At 64.8% G+C, this 13,474-nt stretch overlaps 1 protein-coding gene across 5 annotated transcripts in view; it reads left to right on the forward strand.

The window, feature by feature from the left end:
• The window catches only part of LOC106732656 (ectonucleoside triphosphate diphosphohydrolase 2-like), a 48,427-nt gene that overhangs the window by 4,266 nt on the left and 30,687 nt on the right, over nucleotides 1-13,474 (forward strand). For 3 of the 5 annotated variants that reach the window (XM_075905983.1, XM_075905985.1, XM_075905980.1), the window contains exon 3: nucleotides 12,590-12,805. The exons of 1 other annotated variant lie outside the window; for it this stretch is intronic. In XM_075905983.1, the coding sequence (XP_075762098.1) occupies nucleotides 12,695-12,805 (111 nt within the window). In that variant the 5' untranslated portion in view covers nucleotides 12,590-12,694. Of the gene's footprint in view, nucleotides 1-4,879; nucleotides 5,077-12,589; nucleotides 12,806-13,474 lie in introns of those variants that run through there. One more of the 5 variants, XM_075905984.1, reaches the window with a different exon arrangement.

Raw genomic sequence — 13,474 nt, forward strand, 5'->3', positions numbered from 1 at the left:
AAATATTATGGGGAAAAATCCAGCTTTGGTGACACCAAAGCATTTGGAAAATGTGTGTCCGTTTCACTGCATTTGTGTTGGCAAACTAAACCAAATTCTGACATTTTCCAAAACATTTCAGTTCCGTTTGAAACCACTTTTTGTTGCAAAATCTTCCATTTTATTATTAAAAACCATTGTGAATTGAAATGAAACATTTAACTGTGGGGCGAACAAACTTTTCATTCAGCCCAAAATATCCCCCCCCCCTTTTTGATTTGTTAAAATGTTTTAAAATGTTTGCTTTTGGGTCAATGTGAAGTAATTGTTTTCAATGTTTTGGAAGTGTCAGGGAACAACAAAATAAATTATTTGCACAACTCTGGGAGAGCTGTAGAAAATAGAAGAGATGCACTTAAGCATGCCAATAAGATATATGCTGAAGTGTTTTGCTAAGCTGGAACCTAAGTGCATAGATGGCACAATGACGAACCTGCTGCAGGAACCTTGGTAGAGATATTTAATGCAGAGGGCAAGTAGCCCAGAAAAATATGGGACGTTTTAGCAATGGAAAAACGAATTGGCCTAAAACCCAATCCATTCTTCAAGACCTTGGATACTGCTTGAGCCTTCTGAAAGTGAAGAGAGACGCTTCCTGTTGACGTTTTATAATTTACTATTTGGCTGGAGTTCCTCTTTTGGCTCATGGAAGCGTTCAAAATGGCCTGAGCTGGAGCCAGGTATCTTAACCTTTGTCTTGGCTTGTAATGTGCTTAGTGAAAACACGCAAGATTATGCCCTTGTGAGTCTGATAAAGATATTCACAAGAGATACAGAATGCGTCTTTTGCAAGCAACCTCCTCCTGCCTTCCGCTCTATTAAGGAGGAATTAAAGGGCAGTGTCCAGCAGGAAGTATTTTAGAGCAGGGTTCAGCTGTTACAAGCCCCTCCAGGAACACCAAGATGAAACTTTCTAAACCTTTCATCTCCTTTTCCTTGTGGGGATGGTTCATTGGGCTTTTGCGTGTTGCTCATGACATGCCTGTTCTGCGGCCCCCAAACCCACCTCTCTAGAGTAGATGAGGAGCCCCCAGCCAGCCAAAGCTTCCACCCTTGGCAAAAGCGCTCATGGCACTGACCGCTTCCAGCCATTTTTACCCAGAAGTGCTAGGGTTCCAAAGCCAGAAGGGACCACTGCGATCATCCCCCTGAAGCTCACAGGCCAGAGACCCACCCTGCAAGAATTTCCAAAGCAGATCTGTTAGAAAAACGTCCAGTCTTGTTTTTAAAGTTGACAGTGTCAGAGAATCAACCCCAACCAGAGCTGCCGCATCCATGCTGGGTTGGGGTGGTTGTCCTCCTGGGCAGAGTGTCATTACCGTCACGTATGAGGAGTTGATCATCTCCTGTCTCTCAAGCTTTAGCTGTACGTCTGTTACTAGCAAATTCTCCTTTCTTCCGTTAGGGGTCTCATTTTTAAAAACATTTTTCCATCGCTTCCTTTCACTCCTCCACCGGAGTGGGCGGGTTTTCAGAGGCACGGACTTTGTCCTTGTGGCTTGTATCTCGTTTCCTCCTTCCATGTAGCTGATTCCAGCATTCCTTGACACAGGCCCCTTTGCTCGTGTTACCTGCACGCTCCATGGCACCTCCCTGTAGCCCTTCTGTGGGCTCAAGGTGTAATCTGGTGGCATCCCCAACCCGTTCCCAGTCCCTAAGGCTCAGGGCCACCCACACCCAATTCCTAGGGCTTAGGGCATAATCTTCTGCGGTTTGGTGGGGCCTTTTACTAACGACAGAGCCTTGCACAGTAATATCCTTAGCCCCTATTTATGAACAATTACTAAACCAGAACACAGACGCTTCCCTCCCTCTGGGGCACCTGGCGCTGGTCGCTGTGGGTAGACTGGACACTGAGCTAGATGGACCATTGGTCGGACCCAGTCTGGCCGCTCTCTGTTCTGTTCTCACGCACACAGTGCTCTCTGCTCCCAATGAGGCAAGACACTTTTCTTGGGATCCAGTCGTCTGGGGCACTTGGAGCTTTGGCACAAGGTTTGAAACTTGAGGCCTGCTCAGCTGGACCTGAATCCACCATTCAAAACTAAGGTGCAATAAAATAAATCTCTGACCTGCCCTAGCACACTGCCAACCAATCGATTACCCAACCTCCTTGGTTGATTTTAATCTTGCAAAATGAATTACGCAACAGACAGAAACAATCAAAGAGCCAAACAGATCCTACAAGAGAGAACTAAGGCCCACAAAGGCAGAGCAATAGAGAAGTGCCAATTTCACAATCATGCGCTGGGAAGTGGTTTCTTGCCAGTTTGGAGGCAACCAAACAAAACTTCCTTTAAACTTCATAAGATCGTCTCTGGTTTCTTTGTGTGGCGGGGGGGGGGGGGGGGGGGGGGGGGGGGGGGGGGGGGGGGGGGGGGGACTCTTAAGCCAGGAGCAGCTTTTAAGCAGCTCAGTATTCCTTGGTTTGATGTGACTGAGCTCACGTGTGATTTTCTGCTCCTTGGCTCGTGCCTGTGGCTGTTCGACTGTGGCTGGAGAAAAGGGCCCCGACCTTACACATGGACAGTGGCGACTGCTGTGGTGGGACACAAGGGGCACCCCTAGCCGGAGGGAGGGCTCTGCCTCTTCCCACCCCTCCACTCCTTTCCCCAAACATCTGCCCCTGCTCTGCCTCTCCCCTTCCCTGTTCTGCACTCTCCCCCTCCCCCGAGCCATGCAGCCCAAGGCACTAGTGGGGGTTCGTGCCAGCAACAGGGGTCCCCCCACTGGTGGTAGAGACAGGAAGCAGAGTAACCCAGCATCAGTCCACCCTGATCCCTGGCTCCCAGTCGCATCACTCCACTTCCTGCCACCGGTGACTGTGGGGGAGGGAGGGGCCAATCTCCGCTCTTCCCCCAGGTCCCTCCCCTGAGTGACAGGGCTGGGAGCCAGGGAGTACGGAGGGCTGGGGCACTAGGCCTTCTGCTAATGCCCTGGGCCATCTCTGGGGGCTTGTCCGCCATTCCCTGCTGGGATTGGATGGCACTTTCCTTTCACTGAAAAACTTAAAAAACAATGAATGGTCTTGAAGCACCTTAAAGGCCAACAAAACCTATTGATGGGATCTTGAGCTTTCGTGGGCACAACCCACTGCACCCACGAAAGCTCATGGCACCGTCGACATGTTTTGTGGGTCTTTATGGTGCTACCCGACTATTGGTTGTTTTTTAAGGTTTTCCGGTAACAGACTAACTCAGCTCCCCCTCTGAAGTTTCTCATTTCACTGTTTCTCATCAGCTCTTACCTGTATTTTAGCATCTTCCATCCTCTCCTCCTCACCAGGACGCAATCTCCATTCATTGGCCCTCCCCCGAGGGATGTCTCTGGCCGATCCATGTGCCCCTCTGCACCCGCCAGCTTTCCCCCAGCCCATAGTTTAAAACAGCTCTACGACCTTTTTAAGTGCCAGCAACCTGGTTCCATTTTGGTTTAGGTGGAGCCCAGCCTATGGGCTCCCCTGTCTCAAGAGTGTCCCCTAAACCCCCCCTCTATAAATCAGCAGTCTCAGCCATTCATTGAGATCCTGCAGGCCTGTCTATCTGTCCCTGCACATGGAGCTGGAAGCATCTCAGAGAATGCCGCCATGGAGATCCTGGGTTTCAATCTCTTTCCTAACAGCCTAAATTTGGCCTCCAGGACCATTCTCCCATCTTTCCCTACGGCACTGGTACCTACATGTACCACAGCCACTGGCTTCTCCCCAGCACTGCACATAAGTCTATCTAGGTGTCTCGAAATATCCACAATGCTCACACCAGGCAGGCAAGTCACCATGGGGTTTTTCCAGCCATCACAAACCCAGCTGTATGTCTGATTGAATCCCCCCGTACTGACACCATCTCTTCCTAATGACTGGACCTTCCACCCCCCCTTCCCTAGAGGTGTCCTCAGGGAGAGAGGTCCCACAACATCCTCTGGAAGGAGGGTCCCGACTGTGGGAGCATTTCCCTCTGCTGCCGTTGGGTGTTCTCCTTCCCTGAGCCTTTCACCCTCAATAGCACCAGGGCTGTCTGACCCGGAAAGTCTCATCTACGCACCTCCCGGCCTCCCTTAGCTCCTCCAGTTCACCCTGGTCTCCCGGGCCCCTACACGGTCCCTGAGGGCCAGGAGCTCCTTGCCCCATGGGGCAGATGATCAGACATGCTACATTGGGTGCACTAAACTGGCCAGCCCCCACTCTGCTGCTGGGCTTCTGCCTCCTCCCTGTGCTCTGAGAGCTTGTCGTGTCTCGGTGGCTGTTCGTCTGAATGAGGTGGCTTTGGGGTTAAAGAAGTTTAAAGAAATGAAACGTGAAGTGCATCTCGCCCCTCAGACGGCTCCGAAGTGCCCTGTGCGCCCGCCCGCTGTCCCTCCCTTCGGCTGGAGAGCCCCACACTGCCTTGGGGACCCTATAACGCTCCAGGCAGGAGGTGGAGGGGGGGTGTCTGATATGACAGCACCTGAAATGTAAATGTGAGGTGGAGTGCAGGGGTTACCTTAATCCCCCTGCTTTAGAAACAAACTCCCTGCTGCAAGGGCTGGGCTGCTTCCAGCTTCCCAGGACCAGGCCCCAAATATTCCCGGTGCCTGCGCACGTGGGGGGACAACGCTGCCTATGGGAGGAGCAGTGCGGCTTGGGAGAGAGGGGACGGGCAGCAGGGAGAGGACACGGAAAGGGGAAGGTGAAAGGGCCGAAAGGTGAGCAGCAGGGGTGAGGCTTAACCAGCCACCAGCAGGGCCCAGGGCAAAGTGTGTGTGTGGGACCAGCGCTGCGCAGTTGGAAGGGGCGGGGCTTGAGGTGGAAGGGGCGGGGCCAGGGACAGTTGGTCCTCGGCGTTGTCCAGACCGTGGGGTGTGGTCCCCAGGGACCCCGCGAGGCGCCCGGCCCCAGCAGCGATTAAAGGGGCCAGGGCCCTAGGCGCCCCCCCCCTTAGAATCACCAGGCCCTGGGGCAACGGTGGGGCCCGCCGGCCACGGCGCACGGACGCCTGTGCACCCAGGCAAGGCGCCGCCCCGGCCCCTGGGGCTCCCTGCCGCCTGGGTGCTAAGTGGCAGGTAGGTGACGGGCGGGCTGGGCCCCCCACTGACCGGGACTTCCGAGCCCGCACCCCTCCCAGCTGCCATTTCAGGAGGGGGCTGAAGGCCCCCCCAGAGTCCTAAGAGGCCCCCCCCCGTCACTGCCAGGGAGCGAGGGGAAAGGGCCCGATCGCTGCTTCCCCCTCTGGCTGGGCACTTGGCCCTCGCTCCCTGACGGGACAGGGAGTGGGAGAGCACGGAGCTTCCTGGTGTGAAACTGGGGGGGGGGGTTCAGGCCCCTCTGCCCTCCCCACCCCCCTAGAAACACACAACAACCAGCTCCCTGCCCTGCCCCCCCCATCCCCACTGCCCTGCCCCCAACCTCCCCACACCTAACCCCTGCCCTGAGCCCCCCCATCCCCAGTGCCCTGCCCCCAGCCTCCCCACACCTAACCCCTGCCCTGACCCCCCTCACCCCCAGTGCCCTGCCCCAGCCTCCCCACACCTAACCCCTGCCCTGACCCCCCCATCCCCAGTGCCCTGCCCCCAGCCTCCCCACACCTAACCCCTGCCCTGACCCCCCTCACCCCCAGTGCCCTGCCCCAGCCTCCCCACACCTAACCCCTGCCCTGAGCCCCCCCATCCCCAGTGCCCTGCCCCCAGCCTCCTCACACCTAACCCCTGCCCTGAGCCCCCCATCCCCAGTGCCCAGCCCCAGCCTCCCCACACCTAACCCCTGCCCTGAGCCCCCACCCCCAGTGCCCTGCCCCAGCCTCCCCACACCTAACCCCTGCCCTGAGCCCCCCCACCCCCAGTGCCCTGCCCCCAGCCTCCCCACACCTAACCCCTGCCCTGAGCCGCCCACCCCCAGTGCCCTGCCCCCAGCCTCCCCACACCTAACCCCTGCCCTGAGCCGCCCACCCCCAGTGCCCTGCCCCCAGCCTCCCCACACCTAACCCCTGCCCTGAGCCCCCCCATCCCCAGTGCCCTGCCCCTACCCTCCCCACACCTAACCCCTGCCCTGAGCCCCCCCACCCCCAGTGCCCTGCCCCCAGCCTCCTCACACCTAACCCCTGCCCTGAGCCCCCCCACCCCCAGTGCCCTGCCCCCAGCCTCCCCACACCTAACCCCTGCCCTGAGCCCCCCCACCCCCAGTGCCCTGCCCCAGCCTCCCCACACCTAACCCCTGCCCTGACCCCCCCCACCCCCAGTGCCCTGCCCCAGCCTCCCCACACCTAACCCCTGCCCTGAGCCCCCCCATCCCCAGTGCCCTGCCCCCAGCCTCCCCACACCTAACCCCTGCCCTGAGCCCTCACATCCCCAGTGCCCTGCCCCAGCCTCCCCACACCTAACCCCTGCCCTGACCCCCCCCACCCCCAGTGCCCTGCCCCCAGCCTCCCCACACCTAACCCCTGCCCTGAGCCCCCCACATCCCCAGTGCCCAGCCCCCAGCCTCCCCACACCTAACCCCTGCCCTGAGCCCCCCACACCCCCAGTGCCCAGCCCCCAGCCTCCCCACACCTAACCCCTGCCCTGAGCCCCCCCATCCCCAGTGCCCTGCCTCCAGCCTCCCCACACCTAACCCCTGCCCTGAGCCCCCCCATCGCCAGTGCCCTGCCCCCAGCCTCCCCACACCTAACCCCTGCCCTGAGCCCCCCACCCCCAGTGCCCTGCCCCCAGCCTCCCCACACCTAACCCCTGCCCTGAGCCGCCCACCCCCAGTGCCCTGCCCCCAGCCTCCCCACACCTAACCCCTGCCCTGAGCCCCCCCATCCCCAGTGCCCTGCCCCTACCCTCCCCACACCTAACCCCTGCCCTGAGCCCCCCCACCCCCAGTGCCCTGCCCCCAGCCTCCTCACACCTAACCCCTGCCCTGAGCCCCCCCACCCCCAGTGCCCTGCCCCCAGCCTCCCCACACCTAACCCCTGCCCTGAGCCCCCCCACCCCCAGTGCCCTGCCCCAGCCTCCCCACACCTAACCCCTGCCCTGACCCCCCCCACCCCCAGTGCCCTGCCCCAGCCTCCCCACACCTAACCCCTGCCCTGAGCCCCCCCATCCCCAGTGCCCTGCCCCCAGCCTCCCCACACCTAACCCCTGCCCTGAGCCCTCACATCCCCAGTGCCCTGCCCCAGCCTCCCCACACCTAACCCCTGCCCTGACCCCCCCCACCCCCAGTGCCCTGCCCCCAGCCTCCCCACACCTAACCCCTGCCCTGAGCCCCCCACATCCCCAGTGCCCAGCCCCCAGCCTCCCCACACCTAACCCCTGCCCTGAGCCCCCCACACCCCCAGTGCCCAGCCCCCAGCCTCCCCACACCTAACCCCTGCCCTGAGCCCCCCCATCCCCAGTGCCCTGCCTCCAGCCTCCCCACACCTAACCCCTGCCCTGAGCCCCCCCATCGCCAGTGCCCTGCCCCCAGCCTCCCCACACCTAACCCCTGCCCTGAGCCCCCCATCCCCAGTGCCCTGCCCCCAGCCTCCCCACACCTAACCCCTGCCCTGAGCCCCCCCATCCCCAGTGCCCTGCCCCCAGCCTCCCCACACCTAACCCCTGCCCTGAGCTCCCCCATCCCCAGTGCCCTGCCCCCAGCCTCCCCACACCTAACCCCTGCCCTGAGCCCCCCCATCCCCAGTGCCCTGCCCCAGCCTCCCCACACCTAACCCCTGCCCTGAGCCCCCCCATCCCCAGTGCCCTGCCCCCAGCCTCCCCACACCTAACCCCTGCCCTGAGCCCCCCCATCCCCAGTGCCCTGCCCCCAGCCTCCCCACACCTAACCCCTGCCCTGAGCCCCCCCATCCCCAGTGCCCTGCCCCCAGCCTCCCCACACCTAACCCCTGCCCTGAGCCCCCCCCATCCCCAGTGCCCTGCCCCCAGCCTCCCCACACCTAACCCCTGCCCTGAGCCCCCCACATCCCCAGTGCCCTGCCCCTACCCTCCCCACACCTAACCCCTGCCCTGAGCCCCCCCATCTCCAGTGCCCTGCCCCCAGCCTCCCCACACCTAACCCCTGCCCTGAGCTCCCCCATCCCCAGTGCCCTGCCCCCAGCCTCCCCACACCTAACCCCTGCCCTGAGCCCCCCCATCCCCAGTGCCCTGCCTCCAGCCTCCCCACACCTAACCCCTGCCCTGAGCCCCCCCACATCCCCAGTGCCCTGCCCCCAGCTTCCCCACACCTAACCCCTGCCCTGAGCCCCCCACATCTCCAGTGCCCTGCCCCAGCCTCCCCACACCTAACCCCCTGTGTACTGAGCCCCCCATCCCCAGTGCCCTGCCCCCAGCCTCCCCACACCTAACCCCTGCCCTGACCCCCCCACATCCCCAGTGCCCTGCCCCCAGCCTCCCCATACCTAACCCCTGCCCTGAGCCCCCCACATCCCCAGTGCCCTGCCCCCAGCCTCCCCACACCTAACCCCTGCCCTGAGCCCCCCCATCCCCAGTGCCCTGCCCCTACCCTCCCCACACCTAACCCCTGCCCTGAGCCCCCCCATCCCCAGTGCCCTGCCCCTACCCTCCCCACACCTAACCCCTGCCCTGAGCCCCCCACATCCCCAGTGCCCTGCCCCCAGCCTCCCCACACCTAACCCCTGCCCTGAGCCCCCCATCCCCAGTGCCCTGCCCCCAGCCTCCCCACACCTAACCCCTGCCCTGAGCCCCCCATCCCCAGTGCTCTGCCCCCAGCCTCCCCACACCTAACCCCTGCCCTGAGCCCCCCATCCCCAGTGCTCTGCCCCCAGCCTCCCCACACCTAACCCCCTGCCCTGAGCCCCCCATCCCCAGTGCCCTGCCCCCAGCCTCCCCACACCTAACCCCTGCCCTGAGCCCCCCACATCCCCAGTGCCCTGCCCCCAGCCTCCCCACACCTAACCCCTGCCCTGACCCCCCACATCCCCAGTGCCCTGCCCCAGCCTCCCCACACCTAACCCCTGCCCTGAGCCCCCCATCCCCAGTGCCCTGCCCCAGCCTCCCCACACCTAACCCCTGCCCTGACCCCCCCCACCCCCAGTGCCCTGCCCCCAGCCTCCCCACACCTAACCCCTGCCCTGAGCCCCCCACACCCCCAGTGCCCAGCCCCCAGCCTCCCCACACCTAACCCCTGCCCTGAGCCCCCCCATCCCCAGTGCCCTGCCTCCAGCCTCCCCACACCTAACCCCTGCCCTGAGCCCCCCCACGCCCCCAGTGCCCTGCCCCCAGCCTCCCCACACCTAACCCCTGCCCTGAGCCCCCCATCCCCAGTGCCCTGCCCCCAGCCTCCCCACACCTAACCCCTGCCCTGAGCCCCCCCATCCCCAGTGCCCTGCCCCAGCCTCCCCACACCTAACCCCTGCCCTGAGCCCCCCCATCCCCAGTGCCCTGCCCCCAGCCTCCCCACACCTAACCCCTGCCCTGAGCCCCCCCATCCCCAGTGCCCTGCCCCAGCCTCCCCACACCTAACCCCTGCCCTGAGCCCCCCCATCCCCAGTGCCCTGCCCCAGCCTCCCCACACCTAACCCCTGCCCTGAGCCCCCCCATCCCCAGTGCCCTGCCCCCAGCCTCCCCACACCTAACCCCTGCCCTGAGCCCCCCCATCCCCAGTGCCCTGCCCCCAGCCTCCCCACACCTAACCCCTGCCCTGAGCCCCCCCATCCCAGTGCCCTGCCCCCAGTCTCCCCACACCTAACCCCTGCCCTGAGCCCCCCCCATCCCCAGTGCCCTGCCCCCAGCCTCCCCACACCTAACCCCTGCCCTGAGCCCCCCACATCCCCAGTGCCCTGCCCCTACCCTCCCCACACCTAACCCCTGCCCTGAGCCCCCCCATCCCCAGTGCCCTGCCCCCAGCCTCCCCACACCTAACCCCTGCCCTGAGCCCCCCCATCCCCAGTGCCCTGCCTCCAGCCTCCCCACACCTAACCCCTGCCCTGAGCCCCCCCACATCCCCAGTGCCCTGCCCCCAGCTTCCCCACACCTAACCCCTGCCCTGAGCCCCCCACATCTCCAGTGCCCTGCCCCAGCCTCCCCACACCTAACCCCCTGTGTACTGAGCCCCCCATCCCCAGTGCCCTGCCCCCAGCCTCCCCACACCTAACCCCTGCCCTGACCCCCCCACATCCCCAGTGCCCTGCCCCCAGCCTCCCCATACCTAACCCCTGCCCTGAGCCCCCCACATCCCCAGTGCCCTGCCCCCAGCCTCCCCACACCTAACCCCTGCCCTGAGCCCCCCACATCCCCAGTGCCCTGCCCCCAGCCTCCCCACACCTAACCCCTGCCCTGACCCCCCCAACCCCCAGTGCCCTGCCCCCAGCCTCCCCACACCTAACCCCTGCCCTGAGCCCCCCACATCCCCAGTGCCCTGCCCCCAGCCTCCCCACACCTAACCCCTGCCCTGAGCCCCCCATCCCCAGTGCTCTGCCCCCAGCCTCCCCACACCTAACCCCTGCCCTGAGCCCCCCATCCCCAGTGCTCTGCCCCCAGCCTCCCCACACCTAACCCCCTGCCCTGAGCCCCCCATCCCAGTGCCCTGCCCCCAGCCTCCCCACACCTAACCCCTGCCCTGAGCCCCCACATCCCCAGTGCCCTGCCCCCAGCTTCCCCACACCTAACCCCTGCCCTGAGCCCCCCCATCCCCAGTGCCCTGCCCCCAGCCTCCCCACACCTAACCCCTGCCCTGAGCCCCCCCATCCCCAGTGCCCTGCCCCCAGCCTCCCCACACCTAACCCCTGCCCTGAGCCCCCCCATCCCCAGTGCCCTGCCCCCAGCCTCCCCACACCTAACCCCTGCCCTGAGCCCCCCCATCGCCAGTGCCCTGCCCCCAGCCTCCCCACACCTAACCCCTGCCCTGAGCCCCCCCATCCCCAGTGCCCTGCCCCCAGCCTCCCCACACCTAACCCCTGCCCTGAGCCCCCCCATCGCCAGTGCCCTGCCCCCAGCCTCCCCACACCTAACCCCCGCCCTGAGCCCCCCACATCCCCAGTGCCCTGCCCCTACCCTCCCCACACCTAACCCCCTATGTCCTGAGCCCCCCCACATCTCCCATGCCCTGCCCTCAGCCTCCCCACACCTAACCCCTATGTCCTGAGCCCCCCCACATCTCCCATGCCCTGCCCCATCCTCCCCACACCTAACCTCCTGTGTCCTGAGCCCCCCCATTCCCCATGCCCTGCCCCCCACATACCCAGTGCCCTGCCTCCAGCCTCCCCACACCTAACCCCCTGTGTACTGAGCCCCCCATCCCCAGTGCCCTGCCCCAGCCTCCCCACACCTAACCCCTGCCCTGACCCCCCACATCCCCAGTGCCCTGCCCCCAGCCTCCCCACACCTAACCCCCCGCTCTGAGCCCCCCATCCCCAGTGCCCTGCCCCCAGCCTCCCCACACCTAACCCCCGCCCTGAGCCCCCCATCCCCATTGCCCTGCCCCCAGCCTCCCCACACCTAACCCCTGCCCTGACCCCCCCACATCCCCAGTGCCCTGCCCCCAGCCTCCCCACACCTAACCCCCCGCTCTGAGCCCCCCACATCCCCAGTGCCCTGCCCCCAGCCTCCCCACACCTAACCCCTGCCCTGAGCCCCCCACATCCCCAGTGCCCTGCCCCCAGCCTCCCCACACCTAACCCCTGCCCTAAGCCCCCCATCCCCAGTGCCCTGCCCCAGCCTCCCCACACCTAACCCCTGCCCTGACCCCCCATCCCCAGTGCCCTGCCCCTACCCTCCCCACACCTAACCCCCTATGTCCTGAGCCCCCCCACATCTCCCATGCCCTGCCCCAGCCTCCCCACTCCTAACCTCCTGTGTCCTGAGCCCCTCCCCATTTCCCATGCCCTGCCCCCCACATACCCAGTGCCCTGCCTCCAGCCTCCCCACACCTAACCCCCTGCCCTGAGCCCCCACATCCCACCGGTACCGATGGGCGGGAAGAGGCAGAACTGACGGGTCACCTGCCGGAGCGGGACTGGCCCTTTAACCGGGACCGGGCTCGCCCTGGGGCCCCGATCCCGATCCCGATCCGCAGCGCTGCCGCCCCCCTCCCATCTCTGCACCGGCCGGGCCGCTCCTCCCGGCCTGCAACTTGGGCTAGAGCTTCGGCCAGCGCCCGGCTGCCCCACAGCGCGGGGGGGTTCAGCCCGGAGGAGGCGAGGGAGCCAAGAGCGGCTGCGCGCAAAGTCCAGAAGGGGGCGCAGCGCAAAGAGCGCGCACAGCCCGGCACGGCTCCAGCCCCAGCTCCGCGCGCGGCGCAAAGAGCGCGCACAGCCCGGCACGGCCCCGGCTCCAGCCCCAGCCCCGCGCGCGGCGCAAAGAGCGCGCACAGCCCGGCACGGCCCCGGCCCCGCGCGCGGCGCAAAGAGCGCGCAAAGCCCGGCACGGCCCCGGCCCCAGCCCCAGCCCCGCGCGCGGCGCAAAGAGCGCGCACAGCCCGGCACGGCCCCGGCCCCGGCCCCAGCCCCAGCCCCGCGCGCGGCGCAAAGAGCGCGCACAGCCCGGCACGGCCCCGGCCCCAGCCCCAGCCCCAGCCGGCAGCGCCGTGACTCAGCCCCGAGCGGGGGAGGAGCCATGGGCCTCTCACCTGCGCCCCCTCCCGCAGCCTCCGGGCTCCGGACCCGTCTCAGCCCCAGGCAGCGCGCCAGGAAGGAGGAGGCAGCCCCGGCTCCGTGCAGCCCGGCGCGGCGGGGACCCGGCACCCGGCACCATGGCCAGGAAGGTGATCGCGGCGCTGCTGCTGCTCTGCCTCCTCGGCCTCGTGGGCATCCTGCTGCTCTGCCTGCCCGCCAAGGACCTGCGAGACCCGCCGGGCTTCAAGGTGAGCGGGGCCGCGCGGGGAGCCCGGGGCGCCCGCAGCCCGGGCCAGGCAGATGCCGGCTCGGGGATGTCCAGGGCACAGGAGCCAAGTGACCTCGGTGGCTCTGCTCCGAGCCCCTGGCGGGCCGGCGAGTCCCCCTGGGTCGCAGAGCCCCGGGGTCGTGGGGCAGCCCCGCTAGCTGCTGCTTGCAAAGACTTTTATTTCCTCGCTAGAAAACCAGCCGACGAGCGCCCCGCGCTAGGAGCCCTCCAGCGACTCGCTGGGGAGCAGCCCTGGCCAAGAAACGCGGGGTGAATGTTTCCTTGCAGAAAAAAATAGATCCCCCCCCCCCCCCGCCAACAATTCAAAAATTGAAACATTTCAGCTGAACCCCCCCCCCCCTCTTGGTCCCCATCGAAAATCATTTGGGTTTTGGCCAGAATCCTTTGGGTTAAAGGGCCTTTGAGTTTCTTCGTGGAAAACCCAAATTTTCTGCAGAAAACGGATCCTTTTAGCGACAAATGTGTATTAGTCGAAAACCCAATTTTCCATCAATATCAGTTTTCTTTGAAAACTTTTCCCCATCCGAGAATGAAGTCAGCGGCTTATTGCCGGTTCCGAGAACATGTTGGAGAGAACCAAGTTCCCTTCTGCAGTGCCGCTGCTGAGCTAGGCAGAGGTAGCAGGCTG

Source organism: Pelodiscus sinensis, chromosome 22, assembly GCF_049634645.1.
Source record: "Pelodiscus sinensis isolate JC-2024 chromosome 22, ASM4963464v1, whole genome shotgun sequence".
Lineage (NCBI taxonomy): Eukaryota > Metazoa > Chordata > Testudines > Trionychidae > Pelodiscus > Pelodiscus sinensis.